Source organism: Sapajus apella, unplaced genomic scaffold (genome assembly GCF_009761245.1).
Source record: "Sapajus apella isolate SASKATOON/1434 unplaced genomic scaffold, GSC_monkey_1.0 scaffold37, whole genome shotgun sequence".
Taxonomy (NCBI): Eukaryota; Metazoa; Chordata; class Mammalia; order Primates; family Cebidae; genus Sapajus; species Sapajus apella.
The window spans coordinates 21,864,394-21,891,305 of NW_022436977.1; the positions used below are offsets into that span (position 1 = coordinate 21,864,394).

Consider the following 26,912-nt stretch of genomic DNA (forward strand, 5'->3'; position numbering starts at 1 on the left):
TGGTGGCCCGCCTCTGTTGGGGCGGAGTCTCTGCTGTGGCGGGTTGCATTGGCAACGGCAGGCTGCCTCGGCAATGGCGGGCTGCCTCGTAATGGCGGACGCCCCTCCCCCACAGAGCTGGACCGTCCTGGGTTCAGCTGTGCTTGCTGTGAAACTCTCAATCCAGAGTTTCTGGTTGCTGTTCTTTTGTGGGGGTGGGGCCAGCCGAGCCTGATCGCCTGGCTCCCTGCCTCAGAGCCTTTTTTAAGTTGGTGTTCCAGTCGCCTGTTGAAGAGGCGCCGGGGTCTGTTTGTTTTCCCCTGCGGCCACTCACTGTGCTGGCTTAAACAGCGGCACTGAGGTTTGTGGCGCTTTTTTTTTTTTATTTTTGCCCTGGAATCTACTGTCCTGGTTCTCTGCTCAGTCCCCTTTTTGAACTGGCGTATGGGCGACTTCCCATGGCTCCAATCGCCAGCCAAAAGGGCCCCTGGACCGGTGTATTTTGTACGGAGAACTGCGGCTCCGGGGTGCCGACAAAGCAGCCGCGCGGGGCAAAGCAGCGGCCCCGGCCGGCACAGCCGCGCTGGCCGAAACAGCCGTGCTGGCGACCGTGGAGCACCTCCGCCCGGGAATTTCCTAGTCTGTGGGCAATAAAAACGCGGCGTCCACTCACCCTCTGCGCTTTAACTGGGAGCTGCAATCCTGAGCTCTTCCTAAACGGCCATCTTGGATCGTCCTTCGGTTTTACTAGTTTCTGCTCCTGATAGTAAATAAAGGTGCCTATTCTCACCAATACTTAGCTATTTTCCGTACTTGAAAATATGCGATATTATTAAAATTACAGATATGTGCCAATCTGGCTGAATTTCCCCAATTGCTAGGTTAGTCCTAGGTTGAGCGTATTCTCATGTGATTATTCACTGACCTTTTACATTTTATCCTCTGGGAATTGCCTATTATTATTCTTTGCCCCATCTCTGTTGGGTGCTTTGCTTTTGTCATATTGACTTACATAAGTCTTAAAATTATGAATACTTAACTTTGTTACATATGTTTCCCACAGTTTGTCCCTGTTTCTTTAAGATTAATTATGGGGCTTAGCCATAGAGAAGTGTGCGGTGTTGATGAGGACAAATTTATCAGTCCTTTAGAGTTTTATCTTTCTGTATTAATATCTTATTTAAGAAAGCTTTTCCTATCCCAGAGTCTCAAATATATTCTGTCATATTTTTTAAACTAGTTTGTTTTTTTTTTTTTAAGAGATGGGGTCTCACCATGTTGCCCAGGCTGCAGTGCAGTGGCTATTCACAGGCATAATTATAATGCCCTACAGCCTCATACTCCTGTGCTTAAGTGATCCTTCTGCCTTACTCTACTGAGTAGCTGGGACTATAGGCATCTGTCACCATGCCCAGCCAAAATTTTAATTACATAGTTTTATATATATGTAAAATACACACACACACACACACACACACACACACACACACACTCTCTCTCTCTCTCTCTCTCTCTCTCTCTCTCTCTCTCTCTCTCTTGAGATGATGTCTTGCTTTGTCCTCCAGACTGGAGTGCAGTGGCTCAGTCTCAGCTCACTGCAACCTCCGCCTCCTGGGTTCAAGCAATTCTCCTGCCTCAGCCTCCTGAGTAATTGGGATTACGGGCACCCGCCATCATATCTGGCTAATTTTTTTTTTTTTTTAATTTTAGTGGAGATGGGGTTTCACAATGTTGGCCAGGGTGGTCTCAAAGTCCTGGCCTCAAGTGATCTGCCCAGCTCAGCCTCCCAAAGTGCTGGGATTATAGGCGTGAGCCACTGTGCCCGGCCAAATTACATAGTTATATTAATAATTTTCCTCTTAAAAACTGAATGTCAGAGATAAAGCTAAAGTTTCATTTGAGCACCAGCCCAAATCCTGGACTTTTTTTCTGCTCTTCTTCAGAGGTTCTCTGGTTATATGTGTATCTTGCCGGAATTTTTCCTATGTTATTAATACAAATATATGTAGCCACAGATATTATAGCATGTCACTCAGCCTTTGGCTTTGTTTGCATTAATAGTATTACATACATCTCACTCTGCAACTTGCCATTTTCACTCTGTAGTATGTCTTGGAAATGTATCTATGTTCTTATCTAAAAAATGAGCTCAGTGTTTCTCAGTCTTGGCATTTAGGTAGCATTTTTTTTTTCCATGCAGTACTGTCCTGCGAACTGTAGGACATTTAGTATCCTGTGCCTCCTAGTACCTTATGATAGTCAAAAAGTAAATCTTTCATAATTTATTGCTAGATGCCTCCTAGGAGGTAATACCACACCTCATGAGGCCCCCCTTTTAAAAACTGCAGAGTAGGCTGGGTGCAGTGGCTCACACCTGTAACCCCAGCACTTTGAGAGACTGAGGCAGGTGGATCACAAGGTTAAGAGTTCAAGACCAGCCTGGTCAACATAGTGAGACCCCATCACCACTAAAAATACAAAAAAATTAGCCAGATGTAGTGGTGGGTGCCTGTAATCTCAGCTATTTGGGAGGCTGAAGCAAGGAGAATCTCTTGAACCTGGGAGGTGGAGGTTGCAGTGAGCCAAGATGCACCATTCTACTGCACTCCTGCCTGGTTGACAGTGTGAGACTCTGTCTCAAAAAAACAAAAAACTGCAGAGTATTCTATATTTAGTGAGTTCATTTATAATAATGAATATTGTTTGTTTGTTTGTTCAGTGATATACCACAGTTCAGGTAGCTTCTTACACAGTTAGAGGCAATATTGCAGAGTAGTTCAGAGCATAGGCTGTGAGCCTAGGTTACCTGGGTTAAATCCTGGATCTGCTGCGTGCTATTGATGAGTCATTGGATGAGTCACTTATTGTCACCAGGCCTCAGTTTCTTCATCTGAAAATTGGAAGTGTCACAGGATCCTTAGGATGTCACTTTTCCAGCTGGAAACCTCTGTGGCCAGTGGCACCTTTGCCAGAGTTTTGCTCAGGCCTACTAGGCGGCCCATCCACTTGGCCTGGCAGGCTATAGTTAGCTCACACTACCAGCCTGGATCCCATGCCTGCTAAGGGTGAGGCAGGCATGAAGTGGCCAGAGGTGCTTGAGCGAACACACGCAGGATCCGGCCACTGTGCACAGCTAGGTGCGCCAGCTGCTGCGGCAGGCCAGACAGCTCCAGGTGCTGGGACGGGCCAGCTCTGCAAGCCTGCAGCTGGATCATATGTACCAGCAACTTCCACTGCGGGGACTCATGTCTAGACAAGGGGAATGTGGTGGTGCCCGGAAGCTCAGAGATGGCAGAAACTACAAAGCCCCAAAGAGAATATCACAGTCCTGGCTTGGGGAGCCTGTGGGTCTGGGCTCCCTGAAGGGCCACAGCTCATCTCTCCTTCTTGTCACCTGCAGCATGGCAAACGGCGGGTGTGGGTGTCTCAGCCCTGTTTGTGTTGCTAGCTCTTTCAGTCCTGTCATTTGGCGTTTCCAGGGTTCTTGTTCTGAAAGAATGAGGTACATGGACAACTGGAGGGTGAGCAAGGTGGAAAGCTTATATTGAGCAATGGAACAGTTCTCTAGTGACCTGAAGTGGGTAGTTTTTTCTGCAGGCAGGTCTTCCCAATGAGTGTCCAGCAGTCAGCACTCAGATGAGATCCAGAGTGGGTATCTTCTTTCCACAGGCAGGTCATCCCAGCAAGTCAAGGAGACCTGAATTGGGTAGCTCCTTCCTGCAGCTGGTAGTGCTACTTGAGTCTGGCTGAGTCCAGGGTTTTTATGGGCTTCGGAAGGGAGAGGTACATGCTGATTTGTCCATGGACAAGCCCAGAGAAGGCACCATAAATTCTCACTCCAGGCCGTGAACTCCACCTGTAACTGACACCAGCTCCCAGGCTTCAGGCCATTTCTGGCTTGAATGTCAGACTTCACTGGGGACCTGGCCCTTTCCACCCAGGAACCTGTCTGCCTACTGCCGTTATCAGCATGTCATCCACAACTCCCTGACTGTTTGTGCCAAGGGGGGGGCACCTGCAGACCCACGCTGAGCCACCTGTTTCCCCTTGGCCTTCCTTCTGTGCTTTTTGGCACCCAAAGACCAGAGGAGGCTGATGCAGCAGGGGGCTGGCATATTAGCGCTGCCCCAAGTGTGCACACACCTGGCTGGATCACAGCAGCACCCGGGCTTGGCCACAACTTTGCTCCAAAATCAGAGCACATGATGTAGCTATGCCCAGGAGTTCAGGGCTCTTGCCCTGCCAACTTGGAAGAGGGTAGGGCTCCGCCGTTCCCAACCCATGGGCTTTGTGGACCGCACTGCCCCAGCCACACCTCTACCGCTGCAGCCGATGTCTTCACAGCAGACAATGTCTTTGCAGCAGCCACTCTAGATGTAATAATAATACCTACCTCATAGGATTATTGTAAGGATTGAGTAAACATGTATTTGAAACAGTGCCTAGCTTCACAATCAGCATGTTGTAAATATTTCCCATTATTTAAATATTATTATTGTACACATTAGTAGATTCTGAGTTTTGCCCATTCCGTAAGAATAGATTCCAAGAATTGCTTAATCATTGAAGCGTAAGATTTTTAGTTTGAATAGCTACCAAAATAGAATAGAAACCTAAATGCCTACTGACAGGGAATGGATAAAACTATTAGGGCATGTATAGTAAGAGCTGTGCATCCATTTAAAAATGTTTATGAAGAAGTTTTAATGATGTAAGAAAATACAAGTGAATAGACCAGGATGCAAATCTTTGTAATGTGATCTTATTTATATGAAGAAGTATATTATAAATAGAAAGCAGACTAGAAGGAAATATACGGGGTTACTAGTGGATATCTCTAGGTTGTGGGAATATAACACTTGTTATTTTCATTTTTATACTGTTCTAGATTTTCTAACATTTTTTCAATAACCCTGTATTGCTTTTATATACAGGAAAATAAAAACCCAGCATATTGGTATAGTAAATTAAATAAAATTTAATATACATTCCATTTTATGATCTTTTTTTTTGCACTTAGCAATACTTGTAATTTTTAATAAACAAATAACTGGTAAAACCCACAAAGGTCAGAGGGAAGCTTTTAACTTAATATTGCTAAATATCATTTTTATTATTGTCTTATATTTCTGACCTGTAGTTACTTAAAATATACGAAAATATGAAGACAAGTGACCCAAAACATGTGCCCTCATTTCTGGTCGTTTCTTTTGGTAGCACCCTAGCAGTCAGTGACTACTCAAGAATTGCTTTGGGTCCTAAACGGGGTCCAACTGTTACTGAAAAGGAGGTGCTGACGTGCATCCTTTGCCAAGAAGAACAAGAGGTGAAAATAGAAAATAATGCTATGGTATTGTCGGCCTGTGTCCAGAAATCCACTGCCTTAACCCAGCACAGGGGAAAACCTATAGAACTGTCAGGGGGTATGTATTATATAATAAATATCCTTTTGAGCATTTCTTTTATGCCTGTGTAATTAAAGAAAATACTATTTGAAAGACATTTGGAAGTAAGGTTATGTATCTACCATACTGTTATCATATTTAAGAAAGTGAATATCATCTAATAAAATCAGCTTTTCTCCAACAGTTCTCAAAATGTCTTCAGTTGCTAGACTTTTTTTTTTTTTTTTTTCCACTCAGAATCTAAACACATTTCATGTGTTGCTTTGGTTATATTTCTTTTACTCTATTTTAATCTAGGTTAGTCCCTTCTTTTTTTATGATAGTAACTCTTTTGAGGAATTCAGGCCAATTGTTTTGTATAACATATCACATTGTGAATTTGTCTGATTGTTAAGTTGCCTCCTGATTAGAATCATGTTAAACATTTTCTTGGCAGGAATGCTAATTAGATGATGTATTGCACTTCCTTACATCAGGAATTAGCTGCTTTATCTTCATTATTATTTTATACCCTTGGAATAGGCCGCACATGGTGGCTCATGCCCACAATCCCAGCACTTTGGGAGGCTGGTATGGGTGGATCACTTGACCTCAGGAGTTCGAGACCAGCCTGGGCAACATGGTGAAACCTCATCTCTACAAACACATTAGCCAGGCATGGTTGCGTGAGCCTGTGGTCCAAACCTGGGTGACAGGGTGAGACCCTGTCTCAAAACAAACAAAAAAACCTTCTTGGAGTAATAATGATAATAAAGACTAGCATTTATTGAAACCTTAACGTTGCCAGACACTTATTAAGAGCTTTATGTGTATTTACTTACTTAATCCTCAAAACAGCCCTTTGAGTCAGGTATCACTATTGGTTTCATTTTATAGATGAAGGACCTGAGGCACAGAGAGATCGGGTAACTTACCCACAGCCATGAGCTATAAGTGATGAATCCAGAATTTGAAATCCCCAATCTGTGCTTTTTTTCATGAGTTTATAATTCCCCTAAGTATCCCTTAAAATTATTACTCATCAAATTACTCTTAAAATTAAGTAAGTAAATTATATTTGAAACATAGAAAATCACTTAAATAACCAAGATAATGCAGATTAAACCCAATATTCAAGGTTAAAAAGTAAATCAAAGGTAGAGTAATTAATCCATACTCATTTAGAATCATATATGATAGGCTAGCTTTTTGCTTTTCTCTTTGTTATTACTATTATGAATATGTATCCTGCTATCATGATATTGTGACACTTTGGTTGGACGTTCCTAAGACCGTTTGTGATTAGATTTTGGACCTGATAACCTATCTCTCTTTTTCCCTCCTTTTTATAACTTGTACCAGAAACCCTAGACCCACTTTTCATGGATCCAGACTTGGCATATGGAACTTACACAGGAAGCTGTGGTCATGTAATGCATGCAGTGTGCTGGCAGAAGTAAGTTGTCCTTCTGACATGTTCTTGAAAGAGACTAGGAACATTGAAGTTCACTCAAGGCCACAAAAAGGCATGTTTTCTCATGTCTTCTTTCCTTTTTCTTATTTGAATAATTGAAACGGTTTTAATTACTAATTCTATTTGCATGAATTATTATTATCAAAGTTGGAAGGTGGTGTGTAAAGTTACCAACTTCAGATTTTCACTGTTCCTTTGTGCTTGCTCTCCATAAACTAATCCATTGCTCTTCATCTGTATTCATGTAAAAAAAGTAATAATTGGCCATGTGTGGTGGCTCACGTCTGTAATCCCAACACTTTAGGAGGCTGAGGTGGGCAAAGCCCTGTCTCTACTAAAAATACAAAATTAGCCGAGTGTGGTGGCACATGCTTGTAATCCCAGCTACTTGGGAGGCTGAGGCAGGAGAACTGCTTCAACCCAGGAGGCAGAGGTTGCAGTGAGCTGAGATTGCACCAGTGCACTCCAGTTTGGGTGACAAGTGTGAAACTGTCTCAAAAAAATAAATAAATACAATAAATAAATAATAAAAAAGTAATCTTTATAAAAATCTAATTTCCCTCAAAACATACTGCTGTGATAAGTACCTTTGAAATAGAATAGGATGAATAGGAAAAGAAGTTCTCATTCTATATCTGGGAAATATAAAAATTCAATAATGTAATTCCTGAGAAATGTTTTGTTTAGAGTTTACCCATATGACATTAGATTACAATATATAATTTTTCCATGATAGCTCTCACTACTTCAGTTCATCATTAGAAACTGAGGAAAGTAGTGTCCACATTGTATCACCATGCTGTTTAGGCAAAAGATAAGTTATGATTCAGTAAACTTATTTTAAATTTATATCTGCTTTGATGTATTTTCCAATTTGTTCCCAAAATAATGGGCAACCTGTTTCTTCTGTACTTACAAGTTGTGTGTTTTTGCGGGTAACTTCTAAAGATGTTTATTGGGGCAAAAATTCCAGATTTTTAAAACTTGGATTAGAGCAAGTAGAGATGCACATGTAGAGATGCATGTGTAGTTCTGAATGGGCCTGTGTCTTTGTAATTTTGCAGGTATTTTGAAGCTGTACAGCTGAGCTCTCAGCAGCGCATTCATGTTGACCTTTTTGACTTGGAAAGTGGAGAATATCTTTGCCCTCTTTGCAAATCTCTGTGCAATACGGTGATCCCCATTATTCCTTTGCAACCTCAAAAGTTAAACAGGTATATTTTAATTTAAGTTTTGGTTAATTTTTTAAAAGTTGGCCAGGCTCAGTGGCCTGTGATCCCAGCACTTTGGGAGGCTGAGGTGGGCAGATTGCCAGAGCTCAGGGGTTTGAGACCAGCCTGGGCAACAGGCAACATGGTAAAACCCCATCTCTACAAAAGAATTTTTAAAAAATTTAGCCAGGTATGGTGGCATACACCTGTAGACCCAGTTACTTGAGGGGCTGAGGTGGGAGAGTCACTGGAGCTCAGGAGGCTAAAGCTCCAGTGAGCTGAGATTGAGCCACTGCACTCCAGTGTGGGTGACAGAGCGAGACCCTGTTTCAAAAATAAAAAGTTGTCTTTAGTTCTTTAATTTGTGCCTGTTTTTGTTAGATTACTATTTTTTATTCTTTAAAATAATTAATACTTTTTCATTTTATATCTTGTGTCATACTTTTAAAATGTGATCAAAAGCCTACTTTTTTGCCTCTAAGAGAACTAGAATGTTTATTTACTCAAATCCGTACATTGTGATTATATTTTCCAGCAGCTATTAAAGCAATAGAACTCTGACCTCTGTCGTAGCACTCAAAAAAGGAGAAAAGATGCAAAAAGATTCATTCCTTTCATATGGCCCTTTACCATCATTAGCGTTGGCAATTTATTCTTAATAACAGTCTGTCTCAAGTTCCTGCCCTTATGAAAAGTGCATTTTAGAGAGACTGGCAATAAAAGAGTAAGACAGTGTTGAGTATGGAGAAATACTATGAGAAAACTAAAGCAGTAGGTTAAAGGGCTAAAGACAGACCGGGGCATGAGGCTATTTATAGACAGATTTGTCAGGGAGCTCTTCTCTGAGATGGTGACATTTGAACAGGGACCTGAATAAAGTGAGGAATAATCACTACTTTTCTCTGGGAGAAGAAAATTCAAAGTACAGGCTATATCAAGAGCAAAGGCCTCAGGTTTGGAACCCATCATGTTTGAGGCACAGCAAGAAGGCCACACGCTTACTGGAATGGAACAAGCAAAGACCAGATCATAAAAGGGATTATGAGCAAAGATTAAAAGTTCTATGATCCCGTTTACATTTTTAGAAAATTCTTCTAGCTGCTATATAGTGAATTCATACTTATAATGAAACACAAGAGTAGAAGCAGGAAGAACAGTTAGGAGTCTAAGTAATACAAGTGAGGGCTGATGTGATAGAGTAGGGGGTAGTAATAGTAGAGGTAGGAAGAAACGATCAACTTGGGATATATTTAGAAGGTAAAGCCTGCAAGGTTAATTAATGGATTACAATGTTAGTTAATAGATTACAAGACAAAACCTAGTTTTTGACTGGAGCAACTAGGATGCTTATTCCCTTTACTGACATTTACTACCTGTGGGTGATTGACATGTGGTTGGTTTCTTATTTCTTGTATGTTTAAAGTTTCCTTCCCCTTCCAAAAAGCTACATATTTAGACACATGTTTCTGTGACCTAGAAAATTAATCTGGAAGAATTTAACTTTTTTATACAACCATTTATCCACAGGAAGAATACAAATTCAGCTTTTCCTTTTGACTTTGTACCCATGGTTTTAATAATTTTTATTATCATTTTTTCAGTGAGAATGCAGATGTTCTTGCCCAACTTTTGACCCTGGCACAATGGATTCAGACTGTTCTGGCCAGAATATCAGGTTATAATATAAGACATGCTAAAGGTTTGCTTAAATTTATTTTATGTTAGCTATGTGAAGATTGTGTCAGAATTTTTATTTTTAGTAATTATTGTGCTAAAATATGATTTGCAAGTACAGATTTCTTGAATATCAGGAAATAGAAGTTTTTGAAGCTAAGACTAAGTTTGACTTAAATTGCTTTGTTCAACTTAATCATTTTTCATAGTATGAGACAATACAGGTTTGTCTGATTATTCCAAGCTGTTAGACTGCTTAGATTTAAATCTTAGATCCAAGATTCATCTAAATCACTAAGATCCGCTTACTGATTATGTGATCTTGGGCAAGTTACTTAAGCTCTGTGTGCCTCAACTTCTTATTTGCAAATAGGGGATAATAATATTATAATAGTATCTATTTTATTGGTTGAAGAATTAGTAGAGTTATATGTAAAGTAGAACAGTCCATGGTACATAGTAAGTACTACATGTTAGCCATCACTATTACTAATATTGTCAATATTTTGTTGGTAATGTTCGTCATAACAAAAACTTTTTAAACTGTCATTTACATATTCTTTACAGTTGTGAGACAAATGTGGCTATTAATGGAGGTTTGCTTAAAAGGATAAAATGGGAATTTTTAAAATACAGTGAGGAAAAGTTGTCTTTTGTTTAGGCCAATGGCCCCCAACCTTTTTGGCACCACGGACTGATTTTGTGGAGACAGTTTTTCCATGGATGAAGGGGATGATTTGGGGATGATTCAAGTGTATTGCGTTTATTGTGCATTTTATTTCTGTTATTATTACGTTGTAATATATAATGAAATAATTATACAAGTCACCATAATGTAAAATCAGTGGGATCCCTGAGCTTGTTTTCCTGCAACCATATGATCTCATCTCGGGGTCATGGGAGACAGTGACAGATTGTCAGTCATTAGATTCTCATAAGGAGTGGGCGACCTAGATTCCTCACATGCATGGTTCACAATAGAGTTTGCATTCCTATTAGAATCTAATGCTGCTGCTGATCTGACAGGAGGCAGAAGTCATGTGATAATTTGAGTGATGGGAAGTGGCTGTAAATATTGATGGAGCTTTGCTCATCCACTGCTCACCTCCTGCTTTGCAGCGCATTCCCAAGGTTCCCAACAGGCCATAGACCAGGCTTGTCTGTGGCCCTGGGATTGAGGACCCCCGGTTTAGGCAGTGAATCAATAGGATGAAGGCAAAGTCCAGTATTTCAAAAATTAGCTTCTCATCCCCTCTTTGGATCTAAAATTGATGCACACTATACCTAGAAAATATTCCAGAATATTTCTATGTATTCTACTCAAAATATTTATGTCTTATTTCTATAATTCATACTTTTGTTTATCCACATTTTTTTCTGATTATTTCAGCCTCTGTTGTGCTTTATGTCCTTTTAGTTACATACTTTTAAGGAAAATGAAGGATATATACAAAAGCTACAGAGGAAAAATAGGGGTGATGGTTTTATTTCTCATCATCATAGTCAGCCTGAGTTACAAAGGTTTTTTTGTTTGTTTTGTGTATGTGTTTTTTTTTTCTTAAGACAGGTCTCACTCATCACCCAGGCTGGAGTGCAGTGGTACGATGACAGCTCACTGCAGCTTCAACTTCCTGGGCTCAAGTGATCCTCCCACCTCAGCCTCCCAAGTAGCTGGAACCACAAGCTTGCATCACCACACCTGGCTAATTTTTAAATTTTTTGTAGAGACAAGGTCTTGCTATGTGCCCAGACTGGTCTTAAACTCCTGGGCTCAAGCAGTCCTCCTTCCTCAGCCTCCCAAAGTGCCAGGATTATAGGCATGAGCCAATGGACCCGGTCTAAGTTATCAAGTATTTTTATTAAATGTTTAATCATGCATTCAGCACTATACAAATTTTTATGTTCCCTGCCTTGTTGACCTCACATGTGTGCATGCTATGCAGTTAAGAATGATACAAGAGGAAATAGCATTAACAGTCAGTTTTTACAGTACAGAACAATAGGACTCATAAGATTTTTAAGAAGGAATTGATCAGTAGGGGCTTAAGTAGTAAGGGAAGATGTCATGGAGAAAAGGAGATTCAGTTTGACCTTGTATCAAATTTGGGTGTATCGTAGGGATAAAGGAGAACCCAGGTAGAAAATAGACATGTTTTTAGGGAAATCTGAGCTTGGCATTTTCAGAGACCTTGAAAAAGCCTGACCTACGTTAGTCAAGGGTATATAGTAGGGAGTAGTAGAGAATATGGGGGCAGTTGTGGAGATTTGTAAGAATTTGGACTTGGTTGTTTAGAAACACAGAATGATGGAAGAAAACAAGTCAGCAATGAATGAGTTTGGCAATGTCCTGTCAGTTTTCCCTCCTTCTTCATTTTTTAACAAAAACTTTTCCACAAGTGGTGCTAATGAGATAACAATCTGTTACGTGAAAAACTCTTCTAACAAAAGACCTTGTATTTGCTAAGAAGTGATTTTTGGCATGTACTTATACTTCGCTACTTGTTTTAAGCACTGAGAAGCAATTCAGTACAAGAGATTCTTCTTTTTTTAAAATAGTGTTTAAAAATGTCTTTGACATATGTGAATTTAGTTTCTTTTTATTTAAAAAAATGTAGATTGACATCTTGATTTTACATCCTGATTTTTAGGTCTCAAATATTCAGCCTTAAGTCAGTTTTCTGTTGTTATTTTGGCCTATAAATATTTCATTGTAGGTCTCAAACATGACATTAAGTAGAAAGATCACTTTATTAGCAGTAGGACTTCTGTGACCATCTAAAGAGTGTAAGAGTGATTAGTATCTTTTAAGGATATTCGACAATTTACTTAGAAGCCTGCATTTTCAAGGGAAGATGATACTGAACATAATCTAAGGAAAAACTATTGAAATAAAGAACTATAAAAAAGAAATCATGGAATAATGAAAAATTTTTGAGCAAGTGACTAGCATTTATTCTGGTAGCTTTTTAGTGTGGGAGTGGTGCTGCAGATAGATTGGAAGAGTGAGGAGATGACTCAAGAAGATTAATCAGGAATCGTTTGCACTGGTCATACCCTGAGATGGTAAGAGGCGGTGGTATTAATAGTAAGCATTGACAAGTTTGCTGTGAATGCTTATCGAATGACTAGTTGTTTGGGGGAAAGAAACAGAGCCTAGAGATTGTAAAGGAAGAATTGCAGAAAATGTGTAAGCATTTTTTCTCTATTGCCTACAAATACGGGAAGGTTAGGAGAAAAACAGATAATAAATTCAGTTTCTCTTTATTTTCATCCTGTGTTGTTTTGAACAAAAACATAGTGTAGTGGGAGATTTTGCCAGATCTTTCTAAGACTATGGCTGGGCAAGTCATCCTAAAATAAATAAATAGATAAATAAAGACTTAGAGAATTTTTTAAATTTAACTTGATTTAGTAACATATTCTGTAGAAGTGTGTTCCTGTTGAGAATATATTTTCATCAAATACTCATGGATTTTTTTTAATTTTTGAGACAGCATCTTGCTGTGTTGCCCAGGTTAATCTTGAACTCCTGACCTCAAGTGATCCTCCCACTGTGGCCTCCCAAAGCGTTTGGATTATAGGTGTGAGCCACTGTGCCCGGCTGTCCATCGATTATTAATAACAGATTGGTTAATAAATTAGACCATGTAAAAATCTCAGTTTTCAAAAAGAGAAATTATGTAGGACACTTATACTATCCACAATACAATAAAATAAAACCTAACAAAAGAGAGCTCAAAAATCTAACAAATTAGGAATTTTAAAATACTATTCCATATAACTATTAAGTGCAAGGAAAAACTAGAGAGAGATGGAGAAATCATCAACTATTTAGCAATTAACAACAATGAGAACAACACAGATCAAAATCCATGGAATATGGCTAAAACCTTACTTAGAAGACAGCTCATAGCCCAAAAAGTTGAGATGGAGTCTCGCTCTGTCCCCCAAGCTGGAGTATAGTAGTGAGATTTCACTGCAGCCTCCGCCTCCCAGGTTCAAGTGATTCTCGTGCCTCAGCCTCCCATGTAGCTGAGATTACTGTAGTCTGCCACCACACTTGGCTCATTTTTGTATTTTTAGTAGAGACGGGGTCTCACCATGTTGGCCAGGCTGGTTTTGAATTCCTGACCTCAGGTGATCCACCTGCCTTGGCCTCCCAAAGTGCTGGCATGAGCCACTGTGCCTGGCTGGTCATTGTAACTTTTTAAAAAAGGCATTTCAAGCCAGTTGCAGTGGCTCACCCCTGCAATCACAGCACTTTGGGAGGCTGAGGCAGGCAGATCTTTTGGGGCCAGAAGTTCGAGACCAGCTCGGCCAACATGGTGAAACCCCATCTCTACTAAAAATACAAAAATTAGCCAGCCATGGTGGTTCACACCTATAATCCCAGCTACTCAGGATTATAGGCGTTGAGGCAGGAGAATCTGAGGCATGAACCTGGGAGATGGAGGTTGCTGTGAGCTGCGACTGCACCACTGCAGTCTAGCCTGGGCAAGCAAGACACTTTTTTTTTTTTTTTTAAAGACATTTCATAACATCCAATATCTGTTCCTCATATATTCCTGACAAACCTACTTTCACAGGATACAAAACACCAGAACATCTAAAGTCTCTGAAAAGTAGATATAGCAGGCAGATTGGGAAATAAAGTCAAAATTTAAGAATTATCAGTACAGGTAGTGAGTTTTCTTAGGCTTTTTCCTTCTTTATTTCCCAACTTTCACCCAAGAACAGCTGAATCTCAGAACTGTACAACAAGCATGAACAGCAAAAAATCCAAGAGAAATGCCATCTCTTTCTGGTCAGAGGATCAGGAAAAGAAGCCCCTCACAGACAGAGTATAAAAGGAGTGTGTTTATTTTTCCTCTGACCTTTTCCCAAGGCCAGCTTCAGGCATGGAGCTGCACTGCCGTGGTAGCCATGTAGATGCCCATAATCCCAAGAGAAACCCAGTCTCTCTGGTGAGGAACTGGGAAAGGGGGCTCCTGTGTTCTAAAGGGTACAAGGTTAATCTTCATCATTTTTTTCTGTCTTTGCCTCATGGCTTCACCCCAAGGGAATCTCCAGTCATAAATCTTGAATGATCTCATGGGAGACTAAAACTGAAAAAAATGTCATTCTGGCCAGAGGAACTAGGGAAAAGGGCCCTTTGGAGCCAGAAAGTGTGGGGGCCAGGGTGGGAATCTCAAAGAAGAGAGAACTATAGAAGGGGAATCTCATATTTTTGAGACCTGGGCTCACCTCCAAGCTGCACATGTGCAGAATAAGCCAAAAGAGGCATAGCCAAAGTTTTGAGAAGTAATCTGCATTTCAAATGGTTTCATCACTGAAGTCCCAGACTAACCCCCTGAGGAGTACATGTGCTGGGCAGATCAAAACACCACAGCAAAGTCTCTGAAAACTAACTTTGGAATCACCATCCACAGAGGATGAGACAGAACTTGTTAACCTGAGTTTATTGCCTTCTAAAACACTTTAAAACTGTATGTTTTTCCAGAGGTTTTTAACAGGACCAGAACCTCCCAATGTAATATTCCAAATATACAAGATATAATCCAGAATTACTTGACATACAAAGAACCAAAAAATCTGACCAGTTCTCAAGGGAAAAACAACCAAATGCCAGTCCTGAGGTGTTTTAAATGTTAAACTTATCAAAGAGTTTTAAAGCAGCTAGATAGCCTTGAAACATAAGGTGAAGATGAACACTCTTTAAAGAGTTGGAAGAAGTTAGCAGAAAAATAGGAACTAAAAAAACCAACTATATGGTGATAATAGAATTGAAAAAATACTGGATGAAATAAAAATTAACTGCATGTGCTTGACAGTAAACTGGAAGGCTGAGCACAGTGGCTCAGGCCTGTAATAACAGCACTGTGGGAGGCTGAGGCAGGAGGATCACTTGAGGCCAGGAATTCAAGACCAGCCTGGGCAACATAGTGAGACCCCATCTCTTAAAAAAAAAAAATTAGCTGGGTGTAGTGTTGTGTGCCTATACAGTAGTCCTAGGTACATGGGAGACTGAGTCAAGAGGATTGCTTGAGCCTAGGAGTTTGAGGTTACAGTGAGCTATAATCATGCCACTACACTCCAGGCTGGGCAACACAGCAAGGCTGTGTTGTTTCATCAATATATATACTAGACGGAGATGAGGTAAGGTATCCATGAATGTGAAATTAGATCAGTGGAAGTTATTCAGTCTGGAGAACAGACAGAAAAGAGATGGGGACTCAAAAATAGAACCTTAGGGATCTATGGGATAATCTTTTTTTCAATCCAACATTTGTGTCATAACATTTTTCCCAAAAGGAAGGGAAAATAATACAGAAAAAAAAAATTTGAAGAAATAATTGAAAATTTCCCAAATTTGGAGAAAGTCATAAATTTGCAGATTCAAGAAGTTCGGTAAATCTCAAACAGATAAGAAAACCACACTCAGACACATCATAAAGCAAACTTGCTGAAAACAAAAAATAAAGAGCCAGGCACAGTGGTGTGTGCCCCTAGTCCCAGCTACTTGGGAGGCTGAGATTGGGAGGATTGCTTGAACCTTGGAGGTTGAAGCTACAGATCATCATGTACTGCAGCATGGGTGACAGAGTGAGACTGTCAAAAAAAAAAATAAAAGTTAGAAAACTGTATGTCAGACTAAACTCATTCATGATTTTTCTTTCCTTTTCCCTTTAATTTGTCAGGAGAAAACCCAATTCCTGTTTTCTTTAATCAAGGAACGGGAGATTCTGCTTTTGAATTCCATTCCATCCTGAATTTTGGAGTTCAGTCTTTGTAAGTATCTAAATAGTTAAGAGAGAACTTTGTAAAAGATTGTGAAAATAAAAATAGGAAACAGTGTAGGCTTCCATCTTTCCTTCCTTTTATATTTATAAAATAGTTTATCCCATTATCTTGTTTCTTTCTCTTGTTTTTTTATTTGTATTAATAAAATGAAGTGGTTTGATATATTAAGTAATATATATTAAGATGAACTGTGCCTCTGAGTAACCATTTTTAACCAACAAAATGCTAACTCTCTGTGGTCCAACCTACAAGAGGACCGGAATTAAGAGACATCATTTAAAATTACATCTGACTTGCTTTGTGACTTTCTGAAAGGTCTCAGGTCACTCCACCCCCACCACCAGTTCATTTTTTGTGTATGTAAAATTGATGCAGTGGCCTTCTCTCCTACCTCATTAGGTTATTGGAGAGATATGATGTACCCAAATCAGGTATTATTATTTCATTAATACTGAGTATCCAGAGTAGTTTTTCTAGTTGTGATCCTTGTTTATCTATCCCATTGCTACTGAAAATACTCGTTACAAATGGAGATTCAGAAAACCAGATAGTATCACTCCAAATACATGGTATTATCACACATACATACAACACAAACATGTACACATACCTATTAATACAAAAGTACTTTGGTTCCTTTTCCAGGCACCAAAACTTGTTAGGTCAGATCTGTTCCTCTGGATTTTATTCCTTCTGTATTCATTCTGTTTTTTAATTAGTACCTGAATCCCTTTTAGCTGTGAGCATCTATTGCATCTTTTACAGGAAGTGAAGTTATGTGGGTCATTACCATTTTATAAGAGCTATTTCGCTACCTTTAGAAAATACGGTTCTGCTCTACGAATTTTTTTCCAACTGAAGAAATCTTTGTAGAAGTTAATCTCTAATTTGGCAAAGAGCAGTTTACTTCTGTTGAAAGCAGTTAAATTGTTTCTATTACTTCAGGACTTAATTGGACTTCTTACTAAGTAGCTCTTTCTACTAAATCATACAAATTTTTTTTGTTTTATTTATAGGGTTAAATATTCTAATAGCATCAAGGACATGGTTATTCTCTTTGCCACAACAATTTATAGAATTGGTTTGAAAGTGCCTCCTGATGAAACGGATCCTCGAGTTCCCATGCTGACCTGGAGCACCTGTGCTTTCACTACCCAGGCAATTGGTAAAGCTCCTAAGAAGACTGGTTTGGACATTTCAGTGAGGTAGAATTAATACTGATCGTTCAAGACAGAATTAACACCGATCGTTCATTCTTAAATTCTTTTTTTCCCGGATGGACCAGAATAATTTGACTTGTATGAGGACTATTAGTATTTTAGTGTATTAGTGTGGCTCATGCCATTGGGTCTGATAATTTTTTTTATATCGATTTCTTTTTAACTGTGATCATGGCCATATGCAACATAAGTTAAAATAATATTTTAAAGGAGTTAGGTGCAGTGGCTCACTCCTGGGAGGTTGACGTTTGGGAGACGCTAAGGTGGGAGGATAACTTGAGGTCAGGATTTTGAGACTAGCTTGGGCAACATAACAAGACTGTCTCTCGAAAAAAGTTAGTCAGGCATGGTGGTATGTACCTGTAATCCTAGCTACTCAGGAAGCTGAAATGGGAGGATCATTTGAGCCCAGGAGTTGAGGTTGCACCACTGCCCTCTAGCCTGGGCAATAGAGTGAGACCCTGTTTCTAAAAGTGTGTGTGTGCCACCTAAAAATTAACAGGGGAAAGGAAAACTGAGGCAGTTTAAGATTAGCAGGTAGAAACCAACTCTAAAGGGAAGCCTACTGTCAAATTGTCTGCCATATTGAAAATGTCCCATAGAAAAATGTAGCAGCGAGGGATCACTTAGATTTTTTAAATTAGTGCTTTTGTTCATTATAGGGACAAGGTCCAATATTACATGGAAAAAATTAAGAATGGTGATTCTTCCCTATCTTTATCCAAGCCAACTTTGATTTCCCTTTCATATATATATATGTATATGGTAATTGTTTTTAATGGAGTCTATTATATTTTCTTCATTCAAATATATTTTTGTAACAAGACACTTGTATTTCATAATTTGAATTAAGTAGCATGAAGTCACATTTTTCCCAAAGCCTTCCTACATACTATCGTTAATTTCTCAATAGAGTTTAAGAGTTACTTCCAGTGCCTTGGTGAGGGCAGATTCTGGGCCACGGGCACCTGCCCTGAGTGGACCATGCACTGGTGCCCTCAGAGGGCTCCTATGGGTAGGTTCATTGGCCTGAGCCCAGTGAGCCTCCATGTACATTGACCTTAGGCCCATAGAGAGGGCCCATCCTGTCTCTGCCCCAGCCAGGATCTGGTCACTGCCCCAAGGGGACTGATGGGCAGAGTCGCCCCTGTGCCTGGGCCGTGACCATCCCTGATGGGGCCAGAGTTTGGGTAGGCGTCTTGGGCTGAGCCCGGCACCATGCAGGGGCTGTTGGAGCTGAGGAAACGCCGCTCCCTGAGCCGGGGTCGCTGCACCACCCTGTGCCCTCCAAGGACTCCCACAGGGACAGGGGGCTGGCGGCTTCCTGCTTCTCCCTGTCATAGTCAAAGCACAAATCCTCAGGGCGGGCTCAGGGGCAGGGGCAGCCCGGGGAAGCTCTGGGTGGGGGCTGTGTCTTCCTGGGGTTGGTGCCCTCTGGGCAGGACGCTTTGCTGGCCCAAGGTCCCCAGGTGCTGCAGTGGGGTGGCCTCCTCTCTGTCTGCCTGGTGGAGGGAGCTGTGGGGGTGGGGACAAGACTGAATAAAGCTACCATGGGTGGATGTGCTTGGGGGGGAAAAAAGTCACTTTCAAACCTGGTAGACTTAAATCATGGGTATAGTGTAATACAACACTTTATATTTGCTGTGATTCAATCAAATGGGAAATAGGAAAGATGAGGTTTATATAGGACAGAATCTGAACAAATTGATAACAAATATAAAGCATTTTTTCAGAATCATGACCTGCTAAGTCTCTTCAGACTTTCAGTGAAGCTATTTCACACTTTACTATTTTGGGGAAGGTAAACATTAGGAGATGAAGAATTTATATTTAGACCTTGATCGTTAAAGAGAGGGCAGAGTCTTCTATAAAAAGATAAGAAATTTACTGCTGAATCTTTTCATATGTGGTTCTATAATAATTGGATTCTGTTTGATTAATAACATATTGTGTTCACTATTGGGGGTTTTCCATCAAGCAGGCATAATGCTGTACTTTACTGTTAGTGCCTAAGCAGCTAACTTATCTCAATCCCTGTGGGGATGGAGAGACATGTACAGAATGTACTGGTATAGGATAATAGTTGAGGAATCAAAACAAAGCATCCTTTGAATTGCTGTTTATGCAAAGATGAAAAAAATGCTTCCACACTCATATTGGCTGCTAAGGATCAGTGAAAATAAGAGTAATTTAGCAATAAATACCATGGACAACAAACCACAAATCTTGGTTTTGGTATTTTCTTTTTTTTTTTCTCTCTTTTTTTTTTTTTTGAGACAGGGTCTCACTTTGTTGTCCAGGCTGGAGTGCAGTGATGCAGTCATGGCTCACTGAAGCCTTAGCATCCTCAGACTCAAGTGATCCTCCCACCTCAGCCCCCTGAGCAAATGACACCACAGGCATGCACCACCACGCCCAGCTAATTTTTGTATTTTTTGTGGAGACAGAGTTTCACCATGTTGCCCAGTGTGGTCTTGAACTTCCAAGCTCAAGCAGTCCTCTTGCCTCGGCCCCCCAAAATATGGGGATTACAGGCATGAGCCACCACACCCAGCCTCATTTTCTTTTTCCCTATTCATCTTTTCTAAATCTTTTAAAACTGTACCCAAGGCCGGGCCAGGTGCAGTGGCTCATACCTGTAATCCTAGCACTTTGGGATGCCGAGGTGGGCAAGTCAGCTGAGGTCAGGAGTTCGAGACCAGCCTGGCTAATGTGGTGAAACCCCCATTTCTACTAAAACTACAAAAACTTAGCTGGGCATGGTGGCACGCACCTGTAAAATCACAGCTTCTCAGGAGGCTGAGACAGAATCACTTGAACCTGGGAGGTGGAGGTTGCAGTGAGCCAAGATCATGCCATTGTACTCCAGCCTGGGCAACAAGAGCAAAAAAAAAGCACCCAAAGGAACAATAAAGTCATTTGCATCTGCCTTACGTATTATTTTTAAATAAAATAGGCTATAATTACATATATAAATTACTTACTTTAGAATTTTTTGCATTAAGAAAGATGCTGAAATGAGAAGAAACAATCCAGGCTGCTTTGTTTTTCCCAAGCATTCTTTATAAGACTGCTTCAGGGACTTTATTTTTTATGCCAGTAATTTGTAAATGATCTACATTTACTTTTAATATTCTCTCACTCAAAAATTGGAAAATTTTGGCATAGACTTAAAACACAAGACTTGGGAGGGGAAAAATGCAAATCATCTCATAAAAAATACAATTAAAGAACATTTGATAAAAAGTACGGCAGATAATTACAGCACTATTTAGGACTTATTATTTTTATGTTTTTTTATTATTTGAGAAAACCTATTGGGAGATGAAGGAAAACCTCTGTTTGGAGCACTTCAAAATAGGCAGGTATGTATATTCCAACAAGGTAAGGTACATGTAACTTACAGCATGCCTTTTTCTGTCCCCCGCCCCCCAAAGTTTACTATTAAAAAAAAAAAAAGTCTTTACTCCTTTTCTGGAAAAATTAGCAGATTTCTGTAGTGGGAAAAAAGGAGCTGCATCAGTCTCATAGAAAACTGAATAATAGCGTGTGCACTTTATAGAGCTTACTCAATCTCGGAGGTTAAGTGTAATTCACACAGAGATTTTAGGTGATGATTACTTTTTCTCCCTTTTTTGTTTGTTACACTTCAAAATCCTGGTGTTTCCTGTATTTTTCCTTCTCACTAATTTTGCACCATTATATAACATTGAGTATTAATGCTGGCTTAGCTCTGAATGAATCATCATACTGAATTCAAGAATAAAATTAAGCCATGACTCCTTGATGGGCAGATACTGACACTACTGTAGGACTCTACTCCTGCCCCAAGCCTAAACCTCATAACGTAGTGTTCCCTGGAAAACAGTACTCAAGAAGTGTGCTCAGCAGCCCTATGAACACAAAAGGGGTAACAGAGGTTGCCATCCCTTCCTTGCCATTTCCCTGTTGTGTTTCTGACAGCTGGCACAGAAGACTATAAAACTTGTGGTCCACAGTGTGCTCAGCTCTGGGGAAAATAAATACTCTTTACAGGAGAATTAAAATAATGATAGCTTTAATACCTCTTTTTCATGAGAAAATCTGTTAGAAATGTAGCAAGGTCATAAAACCTTGTGCAGGTATTAAGAATATTGTAATTTATTTGCAATGATACAAGGTATATAATGAATCTGCAACTAATTCTAACAAACTAGAGTTGGTTTTTAGCAACTCTTAAGTGAATGACTTATGTATGTCTTCTTTTCCTCATCTTTTTATCTTCCCTCTCTTACAATCTAGCATAATGGTCTGAAAGCATTAATGCAGTTTGCAGTTGCACAGCGGATTACCTGTCCTCAGGTCCTGATACAAAAACATCTGGTTCGTCTTCTATCAGGTAGAGTCTTCTCTGAACTATTACTATGTATTATGTATATGTCTTTATTGTATTTCTGGTAGTGTATTTCATTAGGAAACAACACACACTGCACTAATTTTGAGCACTCACTAATGAAATTTTACCACCTACAGAAGCCGTGCAAGAAAACAGATAAACAAATAACTTCCTCTGTAAATCTTGTGATCTTACTATTATTTTTGAGAGGGAGTTTTGCTCTTGTTTCCAAGGCTAGAAAGCAATGGCGTGATCTTGGCTCACTGCAGCCTCCACCTCCCGGGTTCAAGTGATTCTCCTGCCTCAGCCCTGAGTAGCTGGGATTACAGGCACCCACAACAATGCCTAGCCAATTATTTATTTATTTATTTATTTTTTGTAGAGATGGGGTTTCACTATGTTGGCCATGCTGGTCTTGAACTCGTGACCTCCGGTGATTCGCCTGGCTCGGCATCCCAAAGTGCTAGGATTACAGGCGTGAGCCACTGTTCCCAGCCTTTGTGATCTTATTTTTAAAATCTGTATTTTCCAAATATTTTCAACTTACATTTCTTCTACCTACCTAGGTTATTGAACCAATATCTACAACCTTGACATCCATGTATCCCCAATCCAGTTAGAAAAGGGAGCAATGATGTGAATAGATCATTTAAAAATATGTTTAATTTTGTTTGTGAGTCAAGTTCATATGAAATAATGGAAATGTTACATTCAGTAATCTCAGAAGTCAGTTTCATCCCCATTTCTTTGAGAGGCTGGCTATAACAGCTAATCTTCTCAGATTCTAACAAGTTAGAAATTTACTAAGCGGTCATATGGTGGTCTCAATTAGTATAAAAATAGAAAGAAGGATATGTCATTACACAGCATTAGAATGACTTTGCTTTCCTTTTGGCTATCTGCATTTCCATCTGGGCATTTGAAGTCTACTATAAGCTCCTTTGCACCCAAACAGACGAGCCTTAAAGAGAGTTGTTAGTAAATCTGTTCCTAAGTCCCAAAATGCCGTGAGTACGGTAGTTTCAGCTTGCACTTCCAAGATATATTTCTACCAAATAAGAGTTATTCAGATTTTTAAAGCCAGGCTTAATTTTCTTGGAGCTAAACTAACAGACATTTTTTTTTCCAGCAAAATAGACTTACTTCTTTACCCTGAAAATCTATTGAAGCCAATAGCGTTTTTCTTTGTTAATCCCCACAGGCTTCTTAGGGAGCTCTTCCTGAGCAGCTTTCTGCTCATCCTGTTGATGTGGAGATGCCACAGCTCCACCCAAGGCTGCCACTCGAGTTTCATTAGAACTTCTGCCATCCTTAGCTTTTGTATTTTCAAATTAACTTTGAGATGTCTCCTGAATTGTGTTCATGCTAATAGAAATCTAATGTTGATGCTGTTCCCCTAGTCACACACTTAAAAGTTTTGCCTTCTTTCACTTACTTTTTTCTCTTGTTGGTCATTTGGAAAGGCCCAGAACCTTCCATGTGTCACATGTGTTTGTCTTTGTTTTTAAGACCTCTTTCTGTTGAACAGTTTATCCTATTTGCATATCACTATTTTGTTTTTATTTTTTGGTATCTTTTTCATTTCAGTCATAATTTAGATATTTACTAATTCTTCCAAATAGTTTCACTGCTTTTGTACTTATTACACATTATGGGATTTACAGTGTTTAAAACAGCTTGTTGCTCAGCATGGTGGTACACACCTATAAGCCTAACTACTCAGGAGCCTGAGGTGGGGGGGATCCCTTAAGCCCAAGAGTTTGACACCAGCATAGGCAGTATAGCAAGACCTTGTCTCAAAGAAAACACCAAACAAGGAGACTTATATCATCACAGATGGCAGAGACTAAAATGGTGGTGTATAATCTCTAATTAGCAATACTGGAAGAATTTATGTAATATAGCTTTATACCTGTATGTGAAAGTTTTTCATACGAAAATTTATTAGAGGAACATTTTTATTTGTAAGATATTAGGGCTTTCAGATATGTTCCTTGCCATTTTAATGCTTATAATTGAATTAAAGAAGCAGAACCTCTGTAAAAACAAACATTATAGTGGTGGAGGTGAGGAAAAAGAAAAAAAAATTATAAAAAGCCAAATGCCAGATATGTGCTTCACAAATACACACTTCAAAAATTGAGACAAGGAAGAAATCACTTTGGGGCTCTGCCGTTATCTCCTCTAACAGGGTAGGATTTGAATTGAGCCTTGAAGGGAGTATACATAGTAGATAAATTGAGAGGAACAGAGGCTGCATTCCAAAAGGCACAGGGCACATTTGAACAAAGATTGTGGAGGTAGGAAAGTGTGTGATATGTTCAAGAAGACAGGTTTGATGGGAGTAGTGGCATCTATAGATAGAGAAGCATGAGGTTTTTTTTTTTTTGAGACGGAGTTTCGCTCTTGTTACCCAGGCTGGAGTGCAATGGCGCGATCTCGGCTCACCGCAACCTCCGCCTCCTGGGTTCAGGCAATTCTCCTGCCTCAGCCTCCTGAGTAGCTGGGATTACAGGCACAAGCCACCATGCCCAGCTAATTTTTTGTATTTTTAGTAGAGACAGGGTTTCACCATGTTGACCAGGATGGTCTCGATCTCTTGACCTCGTGATCCACCCGCCTCTGCCTCCCAAAGTGCTGGGATTACAGGCTTGAGCCACCGCGCCCGGCCAAGCATGAGGTTTTTAAAATAAAATTACAGTGTCTTAAATGCTGCAGCCATAAGTTTGGACTTTATTCTTTAGGTAATTGGAATTTTTTTTTGAAAAGTTTTGTACAGTGGTATTCTGAGGTCAGTTTGATATTGAATAGGTTAGATCGAAGGAGGGAAAAATTAGAGGTAATATATGCATCTGGATATGGTGGCAGGAATTAGGGAAGACATTGGGATGGACTTGGTCAGGGGCAAGATTTTGAACTAAAAAGAATAGTAGAAAATTTGAGAGAAATAAGAAAGTCCAGAATAGGAGCTATTTTCTATGTAAGTTATGAGTATTGTTTTAATATGTTGATTTCTGCTAGCAGTAGACAGGCTGGGTGCAGTAGCTCACACCTGTAATCCCAGAACTTGAAGAGGCCAAGGTGTGCAGATAATTTGAGCTCAGGAGTTTGAGACCAGCTAAGCAGCATAGTGAAACCCTGTCTCTACAAAAAACTTAGCCAGGTGTGGTATTACGTACCCGTAGTCTGGCTACTCAAGAGGCTGAGTCAGGAGTATCACTTGTACCCAGAAAGCTGAGGTTGCAGTAAGCCATGATCATGCTACTATACTTCAGCCTGGGCAACAGAGAGACCTTGTCTCTAAATAGATGGATGGATGGGTGGGTGGGTGGATGGATGGGTGGGTGGGTGGGTGGATGGATGGATGGATGGGACAGGACATAGAATCCTCACTGCCATGTGCTATGCATTGTACTAGAATTTTTTAATAAAATCTAATTTCTTCTAGTCACCATCCTTCAAGGAGATTATCATTCTCTCCATTTACAATGAGAAAACTGAGGCACAGGAAAATTATATGACTTGCCCATGATAATAAAACCAATAAGAAGTAGAACTAATATTTAAACCCTGGCCTGACCACAAAGTCCCTGCTTTTCCCACTATATCATGTAAACTTTACTGAGGTTTAATTGTGCATAAAGGGTTGGTTTAACCGATAGATAAAATGAAAATATGCATGCCAAAATTTACTTTTGATTTCAAAAGAATTTAAAAATAAATATTTTTAGCAACCAGGAAAATAAAAATCATTATAAAACTACCTGTAAGAAGAATATGATGACACAAAGAGCCTGGCCAATATGGTGAAACCCCATCTCTACTAAAAATACAAAACAAATTAGCTGGGCATGGTGGTGGGTGCCTATAATCCCAGCTACTTGGGAGGCTGAGGCAGGAGGATTGCCTGAACCCAGGAGGCAGAGGTTGCAGTGAGCTGAGATCGCACCACTGCACTCCAACCTGGGAGACGGAGGGAGACTCCATCTCAAGATAAATTTTTAAAAATACATAAATAATACATTAATATATTTTTAAGTTATTTTTTATTATTTATTATTTTTATTTTTTTAGTAGAAACAGGATTTCACCATATTGGCCAGGCTGGTTTCGAACTTCTGACCTTGTGATCCGGCTGCCTTGGCCCCCTAAAGTGCTTGGATTACAGGTATGAGCCTCAGCACCTGGCCTAATTTCTGTATTTTTAGTAGAGACTGGGTTTCACCATCTTGGTCAGGCTGGTCTTGAACTCCTGCCCGCAGGTGATCCACCCGCCCCAGCTTCCCAAAGTGCTGGAATCACAGGTGTGAGCCACCGTGCTCGGCCAATAATACATTAATATGTTAATGAACCTACCAGCAGCCTTGTATATACTGCTGTAAACTTACAGAAGTTAAGTCACCTGTCACTTGCCTATGACCAATAGTCACAGCCAGTACTGGAATCCGTTTTAGTCTGACTTCAAAGCCCCTGATCTTAACCTTTATGCTTTTTGCTTAGAACCTTGGATTTGAAGTTAAGAAATCAACCTGGTCTCGGGCTGGGCGGTGGCTCACGCCTGTAATCCCAGTACTTTGGGAGGCCGAGGTGGGTGGATCACGAGGTCAAGAGATCGAGACCATCGTGGTCAACATGGTGAAACCCCGTCTCTACTAAAACTACAAAATATTAGCTGGGCATGGTGGCGCGTGCCTGTAATCCCAGCTACTCAGGAGGCTGAGGCAGGAGAATTGCCTGAACCCAGGAGGCGGAGGTTGCGGTGAGCTGAGATCGCGCCATTGCAGTCCAGCCTGG

The 26,912-nt window shown here is 40.1% G+C and overlaps 1 protein-coding gene across 1 annotated transcript in view; it reads left to right on the top strand.

The window, feature by feature from the left end:
* UBR1 (ubiquitin protein ligase E3 component n-recognin 1) overlaps positions 1-26,912 on the top strand; it is a 178,133-nt gene that overhangs the window by 107,710 nt on the left and 43,511 nt on the right. Inside the window, exons 30-38 of the mRNA XM_032297878.1 lie at positions 455-589; positions 5,120-5,402; positions 6,726-6,819; positions 7,902-8,051; positions 9,650-9,747; positions 16,421-16,511; positions 17,540-17,688; positions 21,053-21,108; positions 22,025-22,121. Of these exons, the coding sequence (XP_032153769.1) occupies positions 455-589; positions 5,120-5,402; positions 6,726-6,819; positions 7,902-8,051; positions 9,650-9,747; positions 16,421-16,511; positions 17,540-17,688; positions 21,053-21,108; positions 22,025-22,121 (1,153 nt within the window). The remainder of the gene's footprint in view (positions 1-454; positions 590-5,119; positions 5,403-6,725; positions 6,820-7,901; positions 8,052-9,649; positions 9,748-16,420; positions 16,512-17,539; positions 17,689-21,052; positions 21,109-22,024; positions 22,122-26,912) is intronic.